This window comes from Danaus plexippus, chromosome 10 (genome assembly GCF_018135715.1).
Source record: "Danaus plexippus chromosome 10, MEX_DaPlex, whole genome shotgun sequence".
Taxonomy (NCBI): domain Eukaryota; kingdom Metazoa; phylum Arthropoda; class Insecta; order Lepidoptera; family Nymphalidae; genus Danaus; species Danaus plexippus.
This window is the reverse complement of record NC_083543.1, coordinates 4,290,957-4,316,915: the sequence shown is the minus strand read 5'-3', so window position 1 is coordinate 4,316,915 and position 25,959 is coordinate 4,290,957. Positions and strand designations below refer to the sequence as shown.

General features: G+C 31.2%; 1 protein-coding gene across 5 annotated transcripts in view; it reads right to left on the bottom strand.

Annotated features, from left to right (window-relative positions):
• Nucleotides 1-25,959, bottom strand: part of LOC116767120 (uncharacterized) — a 103,234-nt gene that overhangs the window by 6,026 nt on the left and 71,249 nt on the right. For 4 of the 5 annotated variants that reach the window (XM_032657298.2, XM_032657299.2, XM_032657300.2 and 1 more), the window contains one exon: nt 3,227-3,320. In XM_032657298.2, the coding sequence (XP_032513189.1) occupies nt 3,227-3,320 (94 nt within the window). Of the gene's footprint in view, nt 1-7; nt 259-3,226; nt 3,321-25,959 lie in introns of those variants that run through there. The other variant, XM_032657305.2, reaches the window with a different exon arrangement.

Sequence of the window (25,959 nt, the reverse complement as noted above, 5' to 3'; positions counted from 1 at the left end):
TATGTACCCGCGTTCAAATGGATTGTTTTTGTTCCTTCCACAGAGGCAGACTATTGTCTTGTTAACAGATAACACAATCAGGGAGTTGTGCTCCAGGACCACACCAACTTCGCAGTTTTCTTCCTTGCACTTCATCGCCTCAACGGCGATCGGAGCGAAGAGCATCGAAAGGTTGGCAGAGAACACAGCTCGCCTGGGCGGGAAGGCGCCAACGTGGGGCGTCCGACGCGTTTTGGCGCAGACTGCCGGTCAGGCTGGCTGTGCCGATACTTTGGTGTCGGCGTGGTATCGGCACCTCGCTCACACGATGGGTGGCGACTGAACGCACCTCTCCCGTTACCTCATTGCTATGTTATGGGGGCTCGACCTCGTACAGAAAGCCCTCTGCATTAATTATTGTTTGCATTGCGTGTAACTAAAAATATAATTATTGCCATATGCACGTGAACTGCCTGTAACTGATATACCCAAGGAAAACTGTATCACGATTTTTTTATGACACGCAAAAATTTAGTATTAATCTATCATAATCAAGAGTGAAAAAAAGATTTTTCTTTAATGCCGAAGAATATGTTAAATTTAAAAACTAATTTATGTAAACATGCAACCTTCTATAAATAATAAGTAATAATTGAATGTCAAAGTCAGTTCTATATGTATGTATACCACTATATTATTAAATGACGTATGTCGTTGCTATCCTAAAATTATATCACCATTTTTAACTGTAATAAATGTCAAGTTCATATCATATATCGATATCACAAACCAATTACTTCTAGAATAATTTATTGCAAACCAAACAATAGCAATAAATCACTTATCTTAATTTCTGTAACAGTTAACGAGGTTAAAATAAAGAATATTTCAGTTATAGTATACCTGTTACCATCCCAGAATTAGCAATGATATCAAAATAAACCAACTTTACATTAGCCACACTGACGAAATCCATTGGGCTGTGATATCAGATTAAAACAACGAAAAAATTTGTTAGTAACAAAATATACAGTTGAACTACGATGTCCAGACAAGAGAATTGGCAAGCATCCAAGTTTGACCCGATAGACCTTGGTAAATTATTGTATAACACGCTTTAATTACTGGTAATCTACTGACGTCCGTGTGAATTGAGCTTAATATTTAATGGCTATTACAGCCGTGGGTAATATTTGCCCTTGATGACGATCGGGAACAATAAAGCGTATAATATAACAAACGGCCGTACTCATAATTGATTCTGATAGAAAGACACAATCTGTTGGAATATTCCAAAGAATATTCTACACGGTCATTGACCGCGGCAAAGTTAATGAAAATAACCGTAGATTTTTTTTTATATGGTGTTTAATTCCTTGTTGGAATTCAAAGTTGGAGAAGGAGCATTGATCTAAAATAGACTCATGTATACTAGATTGATCCGGACTTACGAAAATGATGTTCCCCAAGCAAGGTTAAGAAATCAAGAGATTCAAAATCATTGTTTATTTAATACTGATAAATATATTACAATAAAAACTACTCAAATATTTGTTAATCAGAATACAAAAAAGCATATAATAGTATCCTGTTACACGAGCAACTACTTATTTAGTGTTATTTACACTCCCCATATAGGTAACACTAAACATTACTTTGTCGAAAGAATAAACAGTAGTATTGGACGCTATATGGTTATAATTTGAGAATTTTTATTTACATTTACATATATGAACTTAAAAATATTATCGCTTCGAGTAATACAATTGACACGTTACAGAAAATAAAATTAACGAGATTACTTACAGCTTTTTTAAAACTCTCAAGAAAGAAAGTTTTATCGCACTTATGAATTTCATCATGAAATATTAACAATTACTATGTACACATAAATTATAAATTAATAAACTATGAAGCGTCTATCCCGACCACAAATGCGTTATATATAAAAACATAACATCAGTATGCAGTAACCAAACAACTTACACCTACCCTCAAATATGATTGTTTCAATGGAAACTAAAAAAGTTTCATATTATGGCTTCTGTACTATTATTGGATTAAGCTTCTTTATCCAAGTAAAAGGTATATTAATGATTCAAAATTACATTAGGGAAATTATCATTTAATTTCTATTGTTATTACAAATGTGAAGGAAGGTAAGATCTTGTAATATTTTAATAAAAACAACCAATATTTTTTTGTTACTAATACTGTCAATATTACTTAAAAGCATTATAGATATGAGTAATCATTTGTATAGTAGAAAGGAATTAAGAAAATACATTGTTTAAATCCTTGAACATACATGCATCTATTGGCCGTTCTATTGCCTTGGACTTAAGATTAGTGGAATTGTTTTATGCGTTAGACGGGTTCTACTTTGGCAATTACATCACCTGATGTTGGGTAATTGTGGTTTGAATACAACTGAAATCAGCTAATAAAATAATAATTGTATACAATGCTTATACGTTTCTATGTATTTCTACAGCCAGCTGTTTAAAATAAAGTGCAGATCTATAGATAAAACATCTTATGACATCCAGAAGCAATTAGTGCTCATGCATGATTTTCAAACAGACGAAGATTACGGATCGACTGGGAATGCAGAGTTTCTTGACAATGAGCCAACAAAATAATTCCAAGACGCATTTAAAATATCAGGAATAATTATTTTACGGCAGAACTTTGATTAAACCACAATAAATATTTATAAAGGTTTCAATTCTGTCTTTGTTTTTGAATGATATAATGTTGATGTTTGTGATAGAAACGCATAATTTGTGAAAATTATATGATTGAATTGATAATTAACTAACTATTTGGTAATATGAGAATCATTAGAGATTAAAAAATTACACGCATACTCAAACGCGATGCAAACAGTATGTGATAAATATTACAAAACACTATTTACTGGCGAACGATGATTCAAGAACATCTTTGCTTTTACGTGAACCGATGCAGATTCAAAAGCTTTTTGGTTTATGGCCGGTTGCCTAATATATTATATAAAGTACAATATACAGTGAACTACTAACTGGAAACCGAATTGGATACTCGTAAAACCGAAGTGGTGCTCAGAGATCAACATTTACTGCTCCTTTTATAACAGTCAAAGTCTTATAGCCAACATAACAGTCAGATTATCATTCAAAGTGGTCATAAAATAAAAATATATATACCTGCAAATCAACCCATGTGTTTAATAAAATAATGCTGAGGCTACTGTTATTGTACTTACTTGATAGTTAAAGCCAGCAGCACTATGATAAGGCCAACGAGGGCCATGGCTATAACCACACCACCGATCATGTAATTCGCATCATTCGGGGCATCTGAAAAGATAAAAGTATTTATTAATTCAAATAATTGGATAACTTTAGTATGGTAACATTTTTGAATATTATATTTGGCAACAATGTTTTATCTTCCATGCAATATTTCATTAAATTTATTATATACATTTTTATTTACAATTCATCAAAATATAAATAAATTATAATCTTGCCATGATACTTAAATATATTGTTGTTTTTGCGTCATGCAAATTATGATGAAGTGGTTTTGATAGCAGTTTATTTTTCCCTTTTTTTCGATTTTAAACTAATAAGAATGGTTATACCTAATCATTTAAAACAAATGTTCCATCATTCTATACGACCAGTATGTCATATCGGAATGCATAACCGCTTCACTCTGGTTGCCCATATGAGTACCACTTTGAAGCAATTGTAAGACGTCCTTACTAATCGATCACGGAAACAATGCGAACAGCCAAATCGAAATATGTTCACAAAAGCATATTTAACTTTTAAAATAGTTGCCTATAAGGAAATAATATTTTAAACAAAACATCTATTAGATTTTTTGCTTTAATGTATTGTATCATTTTATCATCATTTCGAGGTTATTTACCATCACATAAGGAAAGCTGACGTAATAATACATAAGAAAAAATAATATTTTTTGATACAATGGACATTTTATATTTACTATATCACTGGGAGTGTAAAGATTATTCACATAAATATTTACGATTCTATTATAGGAAATAGGAAAAGAAAATCACATAAAAAAAATTAAAACATTGAAATAAACCAATTTTATGAGCAATCGGTATTGTAATTGGCAGCACTAATAACTGGTTTAGCTTTCTTAATACTATGAAAGAGTATTGAATATGGCATTATAAAACAACAACTAGGATTTGCTTCCTCGATTTTATCTCATTATTGCTTCTAATCCTGATTACAATAAGGTAACGAAGATAACAGACAAAAGACACAAAAAAAACTTAATAAGTTATATTGGAGATTATTATAGATATTGAGAATACGAACAACTAAACGGAAATACTTGGAATTTGAAGAAGAAATTTCTGGTTTTATTGTAACAATATATATGAAAATCCATTTAGTAATAGGTACATAAAAACTAGGTTCCCGATTCTTGGAACAGGAAAAGATTTAAATGCGAATATCTCAGGATATAATTTTAAAATAATATGAATATTCTCGCTTATGAAACATGAAAAAATAATTCAAATTTAATTTAATCAGATAACTTCCAATTAATTGTTTATTTAACAGACATAAATTATAAAAATATTATTGTTTTTTAATTGATTGTATAAAAATACATGTTAAACTACTTAGTGCTTCAAACTGTAATAGGATTCCTAGTATCAGGTGTAGTAAGCAAGTGCATCGGCCGCCATGAGTGGATCAGGAGTAAGGTTATTGCTCCTAATAATAGCATACGGCGAATAAGAGACATTTTTTCGTTATTAAGTTGGGAATTATACGTAATAACATGAATCACGAATGAAATAATTACAAAAATACTGCAATTAAAGTCATTAAACACAATGTTTTTACCAAAATTCATGCAATTAGACCTCTTTATTTTATTTCTGTATGACGCATAGGTATGACAATGTAATTAGTTCCTTGAAAAACTAGTAATTATACACACATACATGCTCGTACATTCATCGTAACTAATACAAAAAGTTTTAAAAAATGTTGGTATATCTGTTGTGTCGTGTTTTGAGTAATCGACAAGATTTGTTTTCGCAAATGGAAAACCCAAATATATGTTGTTTTCCTATGAAAGAAAATAAAAACAAATCCTTTTCAAGCGGGCCCTACAAAATATGTTTCGTAATCGTAAACTGTTACAAATAAATCTCATTATACGGAACTCGTATTATGTAACTTGCGTAATATTTCCTGCAACGTTATAATTATAAGACGTAATTTAAAAACGCAGCTGTTTATCTCATAATCAACAAATTCTTTAGATTCTTAGCTTGAAAAACGCTTTAACCACGATATTTATTTGATGAATAATTAATATTCGTGCTGTAATACAGAACGTCATATAAGGTCTTTTCAATCAAATGTGTCTTATCACATTCTCATTAAAAAATATATACAAAACGCAGCGATCTATTATACATGTGTAATATAAATATTGGCGCCGTCTAGCCTTCATATATGCTTGATTGACGATTTATCAATCCACGTGTAACCCTTTTCCACAAAAGGCAGTACAGTGTACAGTGGAATCGACTTTACACGACAAGACATAAAGCGCTACAGCGCTCCATAGATAAACTTATTCAAATACAGATTAAAGCGCTTTACATTTAAGCTTTCTCTTACTTTACATAAATCGATACCTGATGGGGTATTCCAGGTAATCACCGTTGGTATCAAGATTAGTGCTGGTAAATGATTTATAACTTTCTAAATTATTATTAATAGAAGCCATTGGCTTATTACTTATTCTTTGGGACTCTTAAAATGTTAAGAAGGAATCGTGACCAGCGACATATGTCTATATTTAGAATTGAAAGTGAACTTTCGTTTAGTTTCCGCTCTACTCTAGTTTTGTGTCACTCGCCGTCTAGTCTCTTAAATACGACACGCTTTCGTAAATAGACCAGAAACAATTGTATAGCAAAGCGGAAGACAATTTATCGAAAAGGGGAAGGTTCAATTCGTCTAATCATAGTTTTTTATCTTTTCACTGAATCAATCAATCAAATTCAATCTGGATTTTCTAGAACAATTCGTAAATTGTTTCAGTAACCAATCTAATATTATTGCAATTTTAAAATACTTCAATAACTTTTATTCTTGTCCAAAGCTTGGTTTTTGTGGTCCTATGATTTCGACCTTTTTACGTATTTTTTGAAAAAAGAATTACATGGATATTCTAGTAATATCAGGCACACTCCTATCAGTGTTAACTGTAACGCGTGACTTTAAACCATATTTTCATAATATGAAACGTATAGATCTAGTTCTGAGCACGTTCGTAAGTAACATGTTTTTCATAGTCACAGTTACGCTATATATAACATATACTTCTATATGTGGAAAGTAATCTATCAAAATTTTAATGTTAAATAAAAAAATATACAGTTCAAGATTTTTTTTGTACATTACATCATAAATTTTAAAAAGGTGATGGTTATAAAATAAAAAAAAGTTAAAATAAAAAAAATAAAAAAAAGTTAAAATAAAAAAACATACATACATACGAGCACATATGTGTGTACCTACGATTATCTAAATGTATATCTGTGTGTATGGCTTTTGATCTTATATCATTCCAAGTACAGGGATGACATTTAAAACATGGGTGAAGTCACGGTAAATAGCTACACAAATACCCTAAGATTTTGACTCATCATAATACCGATAATTCAAGATATCTGTAGTTTCACTAGACTTATTACTGAAACGAGTGATAGAATAAAAGGAAAAAAAATTGTATTTTAAAATTTTTAGTAATTCATAGTCACTAACGGGCTTTATCAAGTAACACTTAAATGCTAAGTTGGCCAAGTAGTAAGTGAAAGTGGCTACCTTTCAAACTTAAACTTGACGAATTTCACAACAAATCATACGTATATATTTTTATAAATGTTAGAATATGTTGAAATCATATTTTTTTTAATAAAAGAAAGATAATTAAATAGTATAAAGCACAATATTCAAATTTTTTAAACGTTTAAATGAAAGTAAGTTTTCCAGATGCTAAGTGTTTTAAATTATTGTATATCTACATGATGAAACGAATTTCAAACCAAGTTTCTATGTCATTCTATAAACTTCATACCTCAAAATCGTACATAAACGTTAATTACGATACACTTTTATACGTACTATCTATGACTTTGGGAAAACCGGGGCGATAACATTTATTTATCCATAAAACAAGTATACAAGAATTGGATATGGAAGGAAGTTACTTAGATTTCTCTCCCACAAAATTTCATTCAATATTTTATAACTATCACTTACAATAAAGTTAATTTATTTAAATAATGATACGTATTTATATCCCGAATTAAATACCAATGGATTTTATAACCTTTAAGTGCCCTACGTTATGGAAAAAACACTTATTTTTATTAGATTTTATGTGTTTTTGTAACTTGATATCTTATTTTGTTATCATTACTAATGGGATTCTATGGTCATAACCGAGGGTGGGGGATATCAGGTCACATAAATTTACAAAACATTGAATATCGAGAGACCCCATTTGGTTTTAGGAGTGGTTAGTTTAAAAAGGCGGAAATGCAAATATAAATGTAGACAACACAAGTAATTTTCTCTATACTGGAATATTACACGAAATATTACAGGATTACGATTTGTATATAATGTATGTACATACACTGTTTATAATATATGAGTGTAATGTATTAGTATTAACGAATAAACGTGTTATAATTTTCGCTATTTTCTAAAGTTCTTCCATTATAGAGGCATAATGAGAAATTTATGCCACATATAATTAAATAGATATAAGACAATTTTAATAAGTATTTCTAATCACATGAGCGATTACTTAGAGTGTGAGGGCATTGACTCCAAACTAGTATACTATCAACCTTATTTCAGGAACCTGGTTTGCTGAACAAATAAAGCGGTTATCAAGAAAATATAATGTATACGTACCCGTCAACTAAGCAACTAGGGCATTGTTGGTATAAGTCGTATGAAAAACTCGAGGATTTGTAAGTATTTGTTACTCTTTTACTCATATATAGCTAATCTGATCGTAAAACAATAAATTTAGCGATTTACAGACGAGAAATGTATATGTAAAAAACTAACTTAAATATAATAAGGTAAGGCAGATTTAATTAAAGATTAAAATTAATACAGAGCTGAATGCAAATTTATTTAAAATTAATTAACATTATAAATGTCGTGTTCATACACTTACATATATTAACAGACCTATCGTAATGTTTAAGCACACGTTGCCTATACGAGACAATAACCCACCAGAGTCCTAGATAAATCGCTAGTGCCGGCTTCTTGGAATATAGAATTTAAAGCAAAAACCTTTATCATTTAAACCTGTAGAAACACTTAAATGACTTGTGGTTTGTTTTTCCTTGTACTAACTCGTTAGATAATTTGTAGTCAAATTTTAAACATAAAAACATGTAGGCACATGATAATGTAAGCATTCTGATATTTAGCGACATCGACTAATGTGAAACACGGATGACATAAGAATTACAAGTAAACGAAGCTAAGAGAAGAAACTAGTTTCAATATAAATTTTATTCTGGTTTCTTACTATTTGTTTGAACTCAAATATCTCTAAATAAAGACCAAGTAACCAGAGGAACGATCTGCGAGGCACGCATCTTTAAAATAGATTGGTATTAACTTGCTAAGTGTACGCACCTAAATGGTTATAAAGCTTTCTATTTTAGTGGAGTGACTCAAGAATCGATAACTATTTATATTATTTTAGACGATAGTTAATAAAAAAATGTATTTTTTTAAATATTTAAGTGTTATATGTATTAAATAATAAATATATATTACACGACATTCGAAAATTATAAAATAATTATTTCAATCTCTTGTTATCTCGAATTCCAACTGATAAGTGGATCGAATACCATTTAATCTGCTAATTTTCGGAGGTTATTTGATATTCTTTAAATTAGAAAAGATCAATGTATTGTTTATAGGATTTAATTGATTTAGGTTTAGAGGTCGTTTACCTTTATTAATGATGCATATCAGAACAAAATTTTTCTTTGTTTATATTCTATAACTGTCGAAAATAAATATTTTTCGCGGGTCTATGAATTGGGCTACAGAAAAAAAACAGCCTACGTTTTAAAACAAGTACAGAAAATGAATACACTGCATGTCTGGGTATCGATTACCCTCCATCCTAGATCGGCTTTTAAATATTCAAAGAGGTTTTATATGTGTCGGACTCGCCCTGTAATATAATTTAGCTACATTTTCTTTGTTGAATTTTACCTACAGTTTTGAAATTACCCAAAATAAATTGAGCATATACAAAGTATTTTAAACATTTAAACACTAAAAGTGCCTCATTTTAAAGAAGAACAAAAATATGAAGACCATTATGAAATATTTCTAGACAACCTTCTGAATAAAGTCGTAATGACAAGATACAGCCTCCAAATATATTCTCAGACAAAACTAATTGAGAAAAATCGGTTATTGGTAGTCTAGAAACACTGCGGACTAGCCTTTACTATATATTTGAAAAAAACAGTGAGGATGATACCGAAGGAAAAACCTTATGAACTTTAAGCAGATTTTGGGACAAGAAAATTATTTACTATTTGTGTGTTCTAAACATAACTATTGTTTAGTATTGCAATACTTCACAAAAGAAGGCGCTTCAGAAAACTCGACATTGATAATCCGTTGTAATATAGGTAATACATCTTCTCAAACAGCCCAAGAAAGTCTGCTAACCCTATAGGCTCCTAGATGACAATATGAAACCAGCCATCTAGGATTTCTTAAATAAGTAGTGACTGACCTTAGTAGATGCGGAAATTTCAGTATTTTATATTGTTAAGAAGTTCTCAAACATTAGCACAAGGCCAAGGTTTCATCACAACAGTGCTCAAGACGTGATCTAAGTCTATACTATACTGCTGATCATCCAATAGTTATTGAAATAGACGAACTGTTTATTAAAAACTGTTTTCAATACAAGAACTCGTGTTATTTTTGTCCTACGGACATGCACCTCTATAAGGTGTTTCGCCCATACTCGTTTTGATTTCCGTTACAGCAAGGGCCTGGCGCCGAGCAGACGGGAACGATTATGAGGTCAATACGTATAGCGGATGTTAAATTAAACCATGCGTAAAGTTTACAATATTATAAATTGTTGGAGGTAACGGTAGGTGACTCTTGATTGTACTAGGTATGTCTGAGTTAGGATCCAGTTTGATTCCCAGTATACAGTCTATTGAGTTAGTGCGAAAATACAAGTGTTACTCAATCAGTTGAATTGTAAAAGTAAAATTATTACAAAACCAATGGTTAATAGGAAATATAAGCTTACATGGCAAGTACGTAAACAAAACAATGTATGACATGCATCACATTTGCCTTGAACTATATAAAGCAATATAAGGTGCAGTTGCATTGAATGTTTACACTTTCCACAGCAAATCGACCTCGAGATTTTGAATTCTCCCCTTGAGAAACGCCTCGATTTAAGTTTATTAGTAGCGTATTTTAAATGCGATAGCAATTCATGCAATAATGTCATGGCGAAGAAAACTGTCGATCGCGCCAGTTCTCTGTCTTAAGACAACTTTTCATAATACTCCAAGCAACTGGAATGTTTGTGCCTAAAGCAAGCCAACCCACAACAATAAAGCGTGATTACTTCTACAATTGTATTAAAAATGTATGATTGATATAAATTATATGTGCTTTATACAAATTCTTACAGTAATTTAAATTTGTATACATTCAGGAAAGTTTGTTTTACCCTAAATTAAAATCATTTGAAGGAAATACTAGGTACTTTTTCTTATTCTCTAATCGGTAATACCTACTCTATTATTCTCCTAATTCATTTTACCTACCACAGGAATGAAATATACACGAGCAAATGCACTAGCATTCATATATTAGTTACGAATGGTATTTTGTCACGAAGTACACATTAAGAGAATCAGTGCATGACTTATCCTTACAAAGACGAGCGCGAGTGTATTGCATTTCAAGGCACTGTGTGGTTTCATAATTGTTGGATTAGATTTTCTAGAAAATTATATGTCAAGTACAAATAACGTAGTGATATAAATGGAAAACATTTGAGATTACTATCTGGTTCGTCCTTTCTGCGATTATATGCACTGCATCTACAGAAATTCCATATATTATACTATTACACAATATTAGTGATATTTATATTTTAAATTATCTCGCCCTTTGTTATTAAACAGTAGGAATATGAAACAGCTGTAAGATATCCGGCTGCAAATGGGCCATTTGGTATATTGTAAATCAAGCGTTGTAGCGCTCTTTAAAAGTTAATTACTTTTCAGCGAGCAACGAATAAAAGCGCCGTTTTATGCTGCACTAACAAAATCAAGTGTGCCAAGGTAGAGCTACGTCATCCAATACTGTGGCCCACATAGAACGATCATTGATAAATTTTAAACTCTATATTTATACTATTAAGATCTAATAGAACTAATACGATATTCGATGATGGAAATCAATATTGATATCTTCAAGTGTCTCGATCGAATGTGAAGTAAGAATGATACATAGAATCGTGGTGAGAATGTTTTTACTAACTACCTACGTCTTTCGGGAAACACAAATCAATACAACGATAAAAGAAGAAATAATTAAACGCTGGTTAGTCACAAAAAACGTTAATAAAAAAGTTAATTTATTATTAACGGTACATATGTTAAGGTTTATTGTGATATAGTCATATATGGGGTTTTCCAATAGGGACGCTTGAACTTTGACAGCTGATTGCGGCCATGTTGTTTGAGTGACAGCTGTCAAATGCAGTGTGTTATATTCATCCTCCCAAACCACCATGGCAGGTTACAGTGTCGAGCAGCACGTGCAAAGCATAAAATTGTTTTATGAAAATGGGTCTTCAGTTCGAGCAACGTTCCGCGCACTTCGCCCGTTTTACGGTCGCGATGATCGTCCTGCCGAGTCGACTATCCGTCGATTGGTGGACAAATTCGAGTCAACCGGGTCAGTTAACAATCAGCCGGTTCCCGTGCGTCAACGTAACGCGAGATCTGCCGAGAATATCGCCGCTGTGCGCGACAGTGTCCTCGAAAACCCGCGGCAGTCAATTCCGCGTCGCGCACAGGAACTCGGCCTTTCGCAGACGACAACTTGGCGAATTTTGCGTTGTGACTTGAGCCTGCACCCGTACAAGATCCAGCTGACCCAAGAGCTCAAGGTTAATGACCATAGACAGCGCCGTGTGTTCGCTTGACTGGGCATTAGAGCAGTTGGAAGTTGACGCCGATTTTGGCAAAAAAATCATCTTCAGCGACGAGGCGCATTTTTGGATGAATGGCTATGTCAACAAGCAAAATTGCCGTATTTGGGACGAGACCAATCCACACGAGGTTCACCAAGTGGCAATGCACCCGCAGAAAGTGACTGTTTGGTGCGGATTTTGGGCCGGAGGCGTGATTGGTCCGTATTTTTTCGAAAACGATAATGGTGTGGCCGTCACCGTCAATGGTGAGCGATACCGGTCGATGATAACCAACTTCTTTTGGCCTGAAATCGAGAATATGGATCTGGACAACATGTGGTTTCAACAGGACGGCGCTACGTGCCACACAGCACACGCTACGATGGAAGTTCTGCACGAGCAATTTCTGGACATGGTCATCTCGCGCGGAGGCGACGTGAACTGGCCACCGAGATCGTGCGATTTGACCCCGCTGGACTTTTTCTTGTGGGGTTTTCTTAAGTCGCAGGTCTATGCCAACAAGCCGCAAACCACCGATGCCCTCAAAGTCAACATACGCCACGCCATCGATCAAATACAGCCCGATTTGTGCGCCAGAGTCATCGAAAATTGGACCTTTCGTGTGCGCGCCACCAACCGAAGCCGTGGCGGTCATTTGAATGATGTCATATTCCATACATAATGGGGTCGATAGACCTTCCAAATAAAAAAAAAATTCGCAAATATCTTTCCTACATGTATTTTTTTTTGCATTTCAAAGATTAAGCGCACTTAATGGAAAACCCTATATAAAAGTTATATAATCATAATTTAAACCGCTCCAATATGAATATTCTCAAAAAACATATACGTAACGCATTCATCACTTAAATAGAATATTATTTGCACTTATTGTAAACTATTAATATTCCTTATAATATCCACTTAATATTAATTAATCTTACTAGCTATGTATATGCAATAATCATAAATATATGTCAGAAAAGGAAAAAATACATAAAGTACGTGACAGCAAGTTATCTGACAATTTTAATTTCAAATAATCTACGAAGAAGCAGATTCACTTTATTTTAATCAACTCGATTGACAGGACTTTCCATCTCGATTCATTCGTTCTATATTAATATGACAAAAGAGAATATCTTATTTTAAATAAGGCAAGTCTTTCTATTTCTAGGTATTTATTATTTAATATTTATAGCCTTAAGACGATAACTTAATGTTATGTATTTAGGCAATCCTAATCTTAAAACTTTTACTAAAATAATAATGTCAGATCAGCCTAGTATTTGTTATGTTATGGGGACAAATATGTTTAGACATAATTATAACTGATTGTTTCTTTTAGTATTTGCAGAAATAAAAGACTAATGATTATTGAAAGGAATTAAAAATATAAAACATATAACCGAGTTATATATTACTTATGTTGAAAATAAGGAAATCATAACAATTTATAGCTCGCAATTAATAAAATTCCCCCGATATTCATCCTTAACCTAAATTATTATATAACTAGCTTATCAAGTGATAATAATATTGATAGCGTTTGTTTGAAAACTAAGTACAAATGAAATAGGCAATCTAATTTTACGATCGCATCGAATAAGTGTCATGTGACCAAAGAATTTATTAGTAGAAGAAGCAGACAAATATCTTTGACAGAATAAAAATTAACTAACATTAGCACGCCTCTTCCGAGTGATTCGACTCAACACGTGACGTTTTGCCATAGATGGAATGCTCTCGTAGACATGTCAACAAAAAAAAATAACAAGCATGGAAAATTTACTTCTGTGCGTAATATGTTAAATGTTATGTAATGTGTAAAAAATATTGGTGGCATAACATATTTTATTACAAACTTTAAAAAAATATAGTGTTCTGTCTAATGCATTATTAACTTTACGCTTAAGATAGAGATGTGTTTCATATTATATGTAGGTAACCTAATTTGCATGACTAGTTGGTTATATCTAAAATGTTTCAGACACGTCATTCGATATTGTGTACCTAACGTGGTTAAATTGTTTCAATAAAGTATCAGCAATTTCATGTAATGATATGATATTTCTACCTATATATATTTACATGACAATGTGAATTTAATTCTTTTATAAAATTAAATATTTTGATAGTTTACAAAAGCAAATAAACCGAACAGTGAAAAATTTGTGTTTGTTAGTGAAGGAAAACTACATTTCCTATAGCTATATTTGTTTTGGGTTTTTCAGAGCGAATGATGTTGAAATTGAATTCCCTGTTTACTCTCTTGTATTTACTGTATATCATTGTAATGCAAATATGACTGGTTTTTTCTACAATAAATTAATTAAAAATAATATGAGATTTCTCCCATGTATGGAATAAATTTATCTAATGAGATGACACTTCTCATTATTGTGTAGTTGGAAATGTTTTTCATCTAAAATTACTCATCGAAGTCAGTTTTCATGAATGCAAGAACTTTATGAAGTACGTAATATATCTATTGATGGAAAATACAAATATATTATTCAAAACAATAATTACTTCTGTAGTAATTGTTATGACTGCAAACGTCAGTATCCAACGATTAAGGGACATAAAAATATAACATTATAGACATGACGTCAAACTTTCATTTCAGCTATGGGGAGCGAGAATTCATTGTGACTCATTGGATTTTCTACTTCAGAACGATTATGGTGAAACAGTGAGAATTGAGTTTGTGTACTCACCCATTACGTCAGTATAGTATATAGTATATTGTGTTTAGGAAACATCATTTAATTTGTCTTTATTGATTATTTATTTGAATGCCATTACAATAAATTTAAATCCCACAAAAGCTCACTAGCAATAACTTACGTAATGATACAAATATTGCCAATTTCAATGTGTATAAAAGACGTAATTAAGTGTTATGCAATTAATTAAGTTGATTATCAAAGCGTGACTAAACTTTTAAATTATAAATTTGACAGTGTAAATAAATATAACATATTCTTGGTGGAAAGAAACATGCCATACTATATATAGTAACATTATTATTTAATAATGTATGAACCCAGTTTAAAAGTTGGATAAGACTAAAAAATTAGAAGGTAAAAATTGTTAGAAGGTAAAAAAAAATTGTCTTGGAAGGTTGTAGAGTTCTACAGTTGCACTAACAGGGAATATTTGTTCGACATTTGGTTTTCAGTGTTATATAAATGGCTTAATGCTGGAATAATCTTAAATACACTACATACACAGTCTTTTACTAGTCCTGATACGTATTATTTCGTTGCATAAATCCTCATTAATAATACACACCGCTAATAATTATAAATAATAAACAGTAAAACGCTACGTTGTAAATCAAAGCGTAACTTTTATCATGATTCATTGACTGCAACCGGCATGTGATGATATTATCTCGCTTCTAAGAAGATTAAAGTCTTACATGAATAAGTATGTACAAGGCTGAACATTGTTGTACGAGTATATAGCAGTGGTTAGGTTCCGTCATTCATGTATAATAGATTTGTATTTTTTTTACGGTTAGTCACTTCTTTAGACTTACGCCAAATACGTATGAGATTTATTTGTCCATTTGTTTTTTTCCTTGTATTTATTCAGATAAGGAGGAATTGGTGTAATAAAATCTTGTACGTAATTTAATCTTAATCCAAAAAACAAAACAGCAAATAAAAATATCGATCGATCATGAGTTGTTTGATGGATGGAAAAACTTGATAGTGGAAAAAAAATTTTCGCACTTATAACAGATAAGATATTACGTACCTTTTTTATGAATTAATCAAGTTAATAACAGGAAAATATATTTTGACAGAGACATAAATGTTTAATTTATTATACATCGCATAACAAAATAACAGCGATGGTTAAATACAAATTATTCTTAGTGGAAATAATAAATAAAAATGTAAACGTGGTTTTATTCATATATCTTATATTATAACACATTTTGCTTTTTTTTTTTTTAATGTTTTAATTAATTATAATATTTTATTTGTATAATCTAGACAATCCCGTGTTTTATGCGGAGAGTAGTTATCTACTAGGTTCCTACTAATTATCGAAATGGAGAAAATAGGTTGAAACTTTTACGATTAACTTAAGTATTTGAGTTAATATGTCTATGCGAACATAAAATTAATTAATAGTATACGGGTCAAATTACACAATAGAGCGTTTCACTAAATATAAGATTTTTGAGTTTGAGTTGCACATATTTAAAAATACAACATTTTTATGTTATTGTAGAGGATCAAAAATAATATACAATAATATAAAGGATTAAAGATTTATTACGAGAGTACAGAAAAAAAATAACCAAATTACTAAGAAAATTCTTTATGTGCAGCAGATTGCTAACAGCTGGAGCTAACTACCTCCGCATTTTCTATTTTCTACGATTTTTTTTTTTTTTTAATATATTTAGTATTTAAACAATCTAGCCAATTCAAATGTTAGTCGGTCAAGATTATGGCCCCAATAATACGTGTCAAATATTATCATATCAGATTACACAACGATTGTCGAAAATAAAACAGATATAAGGTTGAAAGAGAAAAAAAAATACCTGTCAGGAAGATATTAGGGGATAGGGAAATCATAGGATACGCCTAATTTATTTATAATGTTATCGTATCAAGATTTTTTATAACAGTACAAGTGTTAGTAGGCCGTAAAGCCTTCAACATTCTTCGTTAACAGCTTCATTGCATAACTTATCCTGTGTCACGAAGCTAATACGTGTTAATATTCGCCATTATAATACATTTTGAATGTGTCCTCAATATTTCTAGGTCGATTAATTATATTATCATTATAGGCTTTTCTTTGGTCGTATTTTGGGTCGCAAATTATTTTTATGCGTAATTTTTTGTCTACTAAGCATCAAGTATTTCGTAGATTCTTTCACTCAACTCCTATCATTGTTTTTTTTTATTTTAACCTATCCATAATCTAACATAACAAGACACATTTACTTATTGCAATTGGTTTCGATCCTCTGTGCTTCAATTATTATATGGTTTATAATACTTCATCCTTTTAATTAATAATATCAATAAAACTAACAGTAACTTTGTAAAAACAAATCTGGGTATACAACGATTTAGTTATCAATAAAAAAGTTATTTAGTATAATGCAAACTTAAAATGATTTTATTCGTAAAGGGTGAAGCAAACTAAACTGTTATTTTTATTTATGTCACATTGACTTTTAACTGACTATTTAAAATCTATGCAAATCTTTAAAACTTAAAAAACTTATAACAGAAATTTTACGATATATATATATATATATATATATTAATAAAATTACAGTTATTTGATAAGTGAATTATAATATACATATGCATTCAATTAAGTTAAAAAAAAGTGCATTTTTTTAAATTGTTAAATAATAATCATTCGATTAATTTTTGCCACATTTTTCACTGAAGTAATAACGACATTTGTTGTGGTCGTGTCACTTTTATACACGGATATAATTACTTACATATCTCATTATAAAGTAAATAGTAATTTAATATGTCGCGGTTTATTCTATGGTGTAATAGACGCGGCTGAGTCCGTGTTGAGCACAAAAACTCCAAGGGCAACATACTGGGATCCGAGTCTTGACCCCAACATGGTCTAACACGTTCTTGGAATTATGTTGGCGAAACGATAAGCTTTGATTAACGACACAATTTTTTTTCCTATAAACGAAACACTAGATTTTTTCTGAATATACAAACTAGTCACAATCAAGGAAAAAAGAATGTAAGCATCTACGTTTTTGTTATTTAATATAAAACTATTATATTATTTTCTCTTTTGTTGGAAATAAACAATTTTGATTGAGGTAACCGGTTTTAGGAGTAATAAACATCAGTGTTGCAAAATATAACTAATATTTATCACTTATGTAAGGCAAACGCTCACGAATGAAATTTCAGAAATCACTTATATAAAATCAATAATCTCTTCCTTATAATGATTACTATAATTTCTCGAATTGCTAGACGTTTTCTGTTTCGGAAGCGTTCGTTTTGGCTACCAAACTATATGAACGTTTGAACCTATGCCAAATGCATATTTTGCAAAAGCGTGTAATTATAACCCAGACGTTGTTATATATAATAGATATGTATGTATGTTTGGGTCTCAGTCTAGCAATGACATACGCTGTGTTGTGTTTATAAAATGTTCTAAATGCATTTACCAATACGATGTATGTATATAATATACAAGTATATAATGTACATTTTCAAGTAAATTCTTAGAAGTTAAAAGTTTCAAAGTATCAACACCCTTCATACCTCCAGTTAAACTTTAATATCTTTTTAATGTAATTAAAACATAACATGACCAAATGTAATTAAAACATTTGTAGAACAAAAAATATCCTTAAAGCTTTTTGGAAAGTATCCTCCAAATGCAATATTTACACATAAAAATCGTAAACTATTAATAATATATAAAATCGTTATCATCTCTTCCGAATAACTAAAATATATCACACAGGTCAATATATTTAAGAAAGAAGCTTTATTAACCAATCGAAGATATTACCAACTTAATATTTATAACTATAATTCTAGCGTTCAGATATAATATTAAAACACATAAAAAACTACTACATATTATTTTATTACGTAATATTACCATCATTATGGACGTCGTAATATCTGAGTCTAAATTTGTATTGACGTCAATACACACCACAGAACCATCAACCTCAAAAGAAATGGGTCACTGCGTTGTTACTTTCGCTACTCCCTTGTATTGCGTAGATAATATTATTATATCAAAGTGCTCCTAATCATTACGACTGGAAATAACACTGCAGTACAGATCATCTGAACGGACGGTCTTCAGAAATGTACTGGAAAAGTAAAAAAATGTCTTCAACTGAAATTAGAGTGATCCTTTAGTCTCTAAACTAGCATACAGAATGAAATAAACTTGTATAGCGTGTAATGCCTTCAAAGTATATGTTACAGTAATTTTCACTGGAACTTCTAACTTGTTATCCTTTTATAAAACAATTCATTTATTATTATATGTATAATATTTTTTAAACAAACAAAATGTTCAGATAGAACAAACATATTGGTGGAATACATAAATTACAACTACATATAACGAAGGGAAGGCAGTTGCGACTGCTAACCATTGCTGGTGGGATATAAGATACTCCTGGATAGCGGTAAATACCCGCGTCGTCACGATAGGGTTCTGGAAATCATACGCGAAGCGGTTAGTCTTTTGGTAGCCAGAGCGCAAAGGGAAATGACCACAAACGAGGGATCAGTAGGTTTGCGAGAGAAGTCACTAGGGCTATGAAATTCAATGTCAAGCCTTACTCTAACCTTAAAACGCTTTCGGATTGGACTATAATGAGTAACAATACAAAATCTAAGAGGATATTTGTGCGTCGGCCTGTAGACCAGACATATTTATTTATTCGCGAATTTTAAAGCGCGTTGTGATAGTAGAGCTTACGGTTCCTAGGGAAACCAACATCCCCAAAGACCATGCCATCAAGGTAAATAAATTTTACGAGCTCACAAACTTCTCACTCGAAATAGGTTGGTCGTGGATTTGTACGCAGTAGAAATGGGAGCGAGAGGTATAACGGCAAAATCTCTCTACAACCTACTAAAAGACCTGGGCCTGTCCAGAACTAATACCGATTCATTCTTGGAACGTATTTTGAAGGCAGCCCTAGTAGGTTCTTTTTAAATTTGGTAGAGAGAGGAGCTTGGATGGTGGAGGTGAGCGTTTAACGCGCGTTAGATAGGTGAGCGTTTAACGCCCTTAAACCTACACCTGGATCTCAAGTCCCAGGCACTGTTGAAGCTCCTCTCCCTGCAACGCGATCAAGCTACACGGTGAATCCACTGGATGCTAAGAGGTTCCATCTCTCTTATACGGTAGCATTGTTGATCGATAACTTTTATTTAAATGACTTAAATCATGAATCAAATTGATTATATCAAAAGTAAGACATATCATATAGTCAAATTCAAAAACTCTTTCATTTTTCATTAAAATAAAGAAATTTAATCACATCTTTTATAAATTTCTCTCTAAGATGAAATGTGTAATATAAACAAAAGTCTTTGTAGGTGACCTCTTTTAATAGGTTATTATTAAAGGTAACTGAATACGCGCCCTGATTCTCAAGTTCGCGGAAAAATGGAATTGGTCCATTTAATTTTATTTTCATTCACAAAACCCGTGTGGTCTTTTCATGTAGTCTATTGAAAGTAACATAAAGTGGAATAAATACATCGGGAAGGACATATCGTCTTATCGAACAGATCTTGATAAAATATGGTCCAAAAATGGTTTATCGTACCAGTCTAATTTTCATATCATTCAAATATCAAATGATTATATCATATCCATCCGCAATATTGTTTAATCTATGTAAAACATCTAGTTTTGTAAGTAAAATATTTTTCGTTTGCTGAACAGAAAAACAACCAAATATGGTTTATTATGATCTCGCATCCCTTTAAAGTGAGGTTATTTAACCAATAGTATTGATATTGCGATAACATTAGTTTTTACTTGTGTTAACTGTTAACGTTACCACGGAGACAGAAAGACATAACGTTCAAAGACACCTTGACCTCAGAATATCTTGATTATGAATATATTTAAAACTGCTTAATTCACCCGACTTTGATTCATTGATTTTCGAGCACCTAATGGATTAGATATGCTTTTAAAAAATTCTTTAATTATAAAATTTTGTAAAGAATTTTATCAAAATAATATGACTAGTTATAGGAGTAACTACATTATTCATGATTACGAACAAACTAACATTATATAATTCTTGTATACATTTTAATTATCTTGTTACTACGTACGTCCAGTTACCCAAAACAATGACCATTGACGTAAAACTGATCACGTCTTCGTTATCACGAATTACTTTGGGTCGTGTTTTTTTTTTACTATTTAGTGGTTATTTATATATTACGTTTATTCTACTTGAGAGCAATGTATTGCGGTTATTGCATAATATGTGTTTAACCATGTGAATAATGAAATATGATATTAAAGTGGTATTGGTAGTGGTAGGTATGAAATGTAACTACAATACAATTAAAACAAAATCAATGTTTTTTTTTTGTTGGAAGGATAAATTTAACCAAAGAAACGAAACGTCATTGTCTCGTTTAAACAGATGTTTTAAAATACTGTGAAGGTCAGACATCACTTAAACAATCGTCTTCAGTTAGACGCTGTTTTAAACACTTAAAGAAAAAAAAAAGATTAGAAAAAATATAAAAATTATATATGGCACGTCATAAACTTTTATATCACTCAAATCACTGACATTTTATGAGTCTAACTCGTGATGGATTGCCGCAATATGCCGGATGATGCTCTTAAACATTTATGTGCACAACTGTATCAACTAATCAAGATAAAGGAATCGCAAAGTGCGGATAGAAATTGCGACTTTACCTTAACATCACTTCGTCACAATATTAAATTAAAACAACTGAATTCAATAAATTATAATAACAATTATTCCAATTATTAAATTCAACATTCTATAAGAATTTTCTTTGTGTTTATATATAAAAAAGTTATTTTGTTAAAAGTCTAAGTTATTGAAGTATGCTACCAAAATTATGCAACAGATGAAAGAATTTCACAATTTGATTGGAAGTCTAGAAATATCTTTACTTTTTGCTAGCTCTATCAAAATTCATTATTCGCTCAAACAGGTAAACCCATAAATAAAAATGAGTTTCCTGAAATTTATTTCAATAAGATCTCATTACCGTCACGGTAGATTCGTTCTTTTTAAATTCCTTCTTATTTTAAAGTCACTCTCCGTTTATATTGAAAATAGTAAAGATTGTTCTATTAAAAACAATTTCGTATTTTAAACTCACTAACTTCATCACCGTACCTTCTATACTAAAATATTATGTTTAATACATTCATAATGTTTATGTAGTTCGTATGTGCTCACGTCACGAAATGGAAATAGCTGTTTGAAAGGAAATAAATGATTCGTTTCAATTTACACGTGGTCGCAATTAAAACTACAGTAATTTTTGTAACTGCCCTTCAACACGATTATATTATAATGATAATGTGTATAATTATAATTTTTATAACAATGACAACAGTGGATCTATTATTTTTTTGTTGTAATTTTTTCCGCCTTAGTATATATTTTTACTTTTTCATCTAGATGCAAATGAAGACCATAAATTATCTGTTGTTTTTTTTAATTGCTGGCACCATGGCAACAGATTATTTCTTAGAAGTATGTATCTTTCATATTAAAAGTAGTGTATCAGCTTTCACTTATAAGAATTTTGCTTCATGGGATCACGTGTCACCAATCTTTATATGTGTGTAATAAAAATCAATTTCTAACGGCACACTATAATACTCATAGAATAATAATAATTATTCACGTTTATACCGTATAGTTTGTTGGTTTAAATATAGGTTTAAATAAAAGAACTACGTCAATGATAGAAGTAATACAGTGCAAAATATAGGTATGTATAATTGTTTTTGAAATGTCTGTTTTCTCAAGAAAATACTTGTATATATTTATAACAAAGCATAAGCAATCACTACACAACATCTGGTAGACAGTACTCTATTCCTAAAGGTTTACAAATAATGTCTGTTTGAAAATACCGCAAACAAAAGATTGCAAGCTTTGCTTGTGTCAGACAAGAATTTCAAGAAGAACGCACAGCGGTAAATTGTCATCTGCAAATGCTAGTATTAAATCTTAAAAAATTGTCAAAACTATCTCCGTATGACGTACGGCAGAGAATGCAAATGAAACGATATTTCTACGCAACGCAGAAGTGTCAAACCGTAAGGAGAAGTATCGACAATGGACCATTTAAGTCACTTTAAACGAGTGGTTTGTTGAAGTACTGCGTCAGATATTTTGAACACAGCTTCTCCGACGTTAATTTAGACTTACCCTGTAAATGACCAAAGAACTTAACTACGCTGTGTATTTTGATGATGAGAATTTTAATTCCTTTGATTTGAAAAGCGAATGAAAGTTGTTAAACCTTTAAGATAATACTGATGGACTTTTTTTTACAATGAACTCCCAAATATATGTCTTTGTGAATTCATAAAGTCGAACCAAATTCGATACTTTCGAATTCAGACACAAGTTTGTTTCATCATATACTATCAGGGTGTAATCAGTTTTTTGGATCATTGAGCTGAGGACATAAGTTATCAAAAATGGACTCCATAATATTGCGAATCAAAGCAGTTATGGCAATAAACAGACAGTCACCGATGGACTTCTGTGGGGCTCATTTTAAGCGTGGGGTGTACTAAAGGCAACTTGAGACTTGCAGAAATATGACTTAGGGGTAACGCCAGCAGTATAAAATAGTAAAACTGAGAGAACAGATAAGAGTTTTCAACAAAGACATAAATGTTTTTGCACAAATAACTTTGCTCAAAATGGACTTCAAGCAAGCACCGTCTCTCATAAAACACATGATCGGTAAAGAACCTTGATCATCTAAAGTCGAATGGAGGTAGCGAGTTTTGCTAGAAGTTTGGCTTTCTCTTAGTTTAATCATTTTATTTTTGCCTCATGCTCCTGTCGTTTTGTTTATTCGGGTTAATCATTAAAATATCTGAGCGAATTTTATGCCCACGATGAGAGATAAAGTTTGTAGGGCAGCAAAAAGATTAGATTTTATCATAGAAAATTTTTATCAATAAAACATACTAAAAACATATAATATCAAAAACACTTTTTAAATTTAGAACTACCAACAAAACAAAAACACTGAAATCCAACACTTATCTAGCTGGTGATATAAACTAAATATACAAAATGCTCTTAAACTATGTATCATTTCAATAAATAATGTGACGTCAATGTCTCTTACATAGTCTTTCATTCCATCTTATTCTTTTATATTGACAATGAAAGGGATAGATTTTATATGACTATGTTATTTTGCCAAATCATATAAAAATAAACTAATCGATGTGACCAGGATTTTATTTTTGTGCAGCGCATCAGACAGTCTGGCACTATTGACTGGCTATTATATGTATTATACATATGTGTAGTGAATGAGATGCGTACTTTAAGCCTTTTATTTTATAAAAATAGGATTGCTGAAACATATATACGAAACCTATTACGCAATTTTCATAAGTTTGTTCTTCAACGATTGGTACAAATTTTTTTATTTGTGGACTCCATTCATATTTAAGATTTCATACCAGAACTTTAAACCTAATCGCCAAAGTAAAATCGCATAAAACCATTAAAAAGAATAATGTAAATGCATATCAATAAAGATTTCGATGTCTTTATATTTAGCTTTGCGATATTAATAAACTTGATATTAGTGGTTCGAGTGAAATATTGGCAAAGAACTTTATTCTATGTTCTAGAACAATCTGAACGTTTGAAGTGGTTTCCATTTACAATTATATATTCATATAATAATATAATGAAACATGTATAAGTAAAATTCTTTATTACAAATATTTTTGTCTAATTTCTTAAGAAAATCCTAAAAATACACCTAATCATTTACTATTTATTTTAATTGAGCTTGGCGTATTCAAAACTATTATCTTTTTGTTTAAAACTACAAAATGGATAGTACTTATAAATTGTCAGTCTTAAAATTGTTTAGAAAAATAATATTGATTAAACTTTTCCTTAAAGTAACGTGTCTTTGAACGCGTCCAAGCAAAACACGGTATTAACCCATGCCAAAGTAATTTTTTTTTTTTTGGAATTAATTTGATTGGGTTTTTTCACCTGTCTGTGTATTTCACGTCGGGTTCAATGACTTATAATAAAACGGTCGTAGCGTTTATTTCATCTTGGGCTGACGCATTTGGGCCGTCTGGGACATGTCTAATTTTGCTTCCTGTATCGTTATTTCTTTATTGTAAAGTGCACATGTCATAATAACAATATTTCATACTTATATATTATTAACATTCTAATTTTAAACGTTTCCTTGTTTCGGTTTATGGACTGAAATATAACGTTACATGCAATTTGAAATAGTGCACGGGTCTGTCTAGAAGAAAGGTATTTCAGACAATGTATGGTAAATATGAGCGATGAGAAAATTAACTTATTAATTTAGAATCTTACAGAGTAAATAAGATTTAAGTCTGTATCTCATTCAACCATTACATATACAAACTATAATTTTTTCATCACCGCAAACCATTTATTCTAAGTGGGATCGGGGCCAGCATTTCTGAGTGGGTTGGGGTTATATCTAAACTCTTTTATGGCTATCTGCTATAATAATCACCGTCAACCAATTAGTATAAAAAAGTCGTGCTACCATAAAACAGAGACATTTTTTGTATGCAATATATCCATTTATATTTTTTGACGTCGCGTGACCCGTATGTCTTGTAACATTTCACCCATTACGTACGGAACCCAAATGTCAGCATTGACGTCATAGGGCCGGCTCTAAATATAAGTCTATCCCACACAAGGGTTGTTACTGTTGAGTGCTTCAATAAGTCCGTGAGGCTTTCAGCTAATTGTGCCATATTTAGTTCAGTTTTATATGTAATATCGTTAAAATAATACATCTGGGTGCTTCGAAACGAAATTATATTCTTGCTATAATATTATATATCAAATTCAATTCGAAACATGATTAT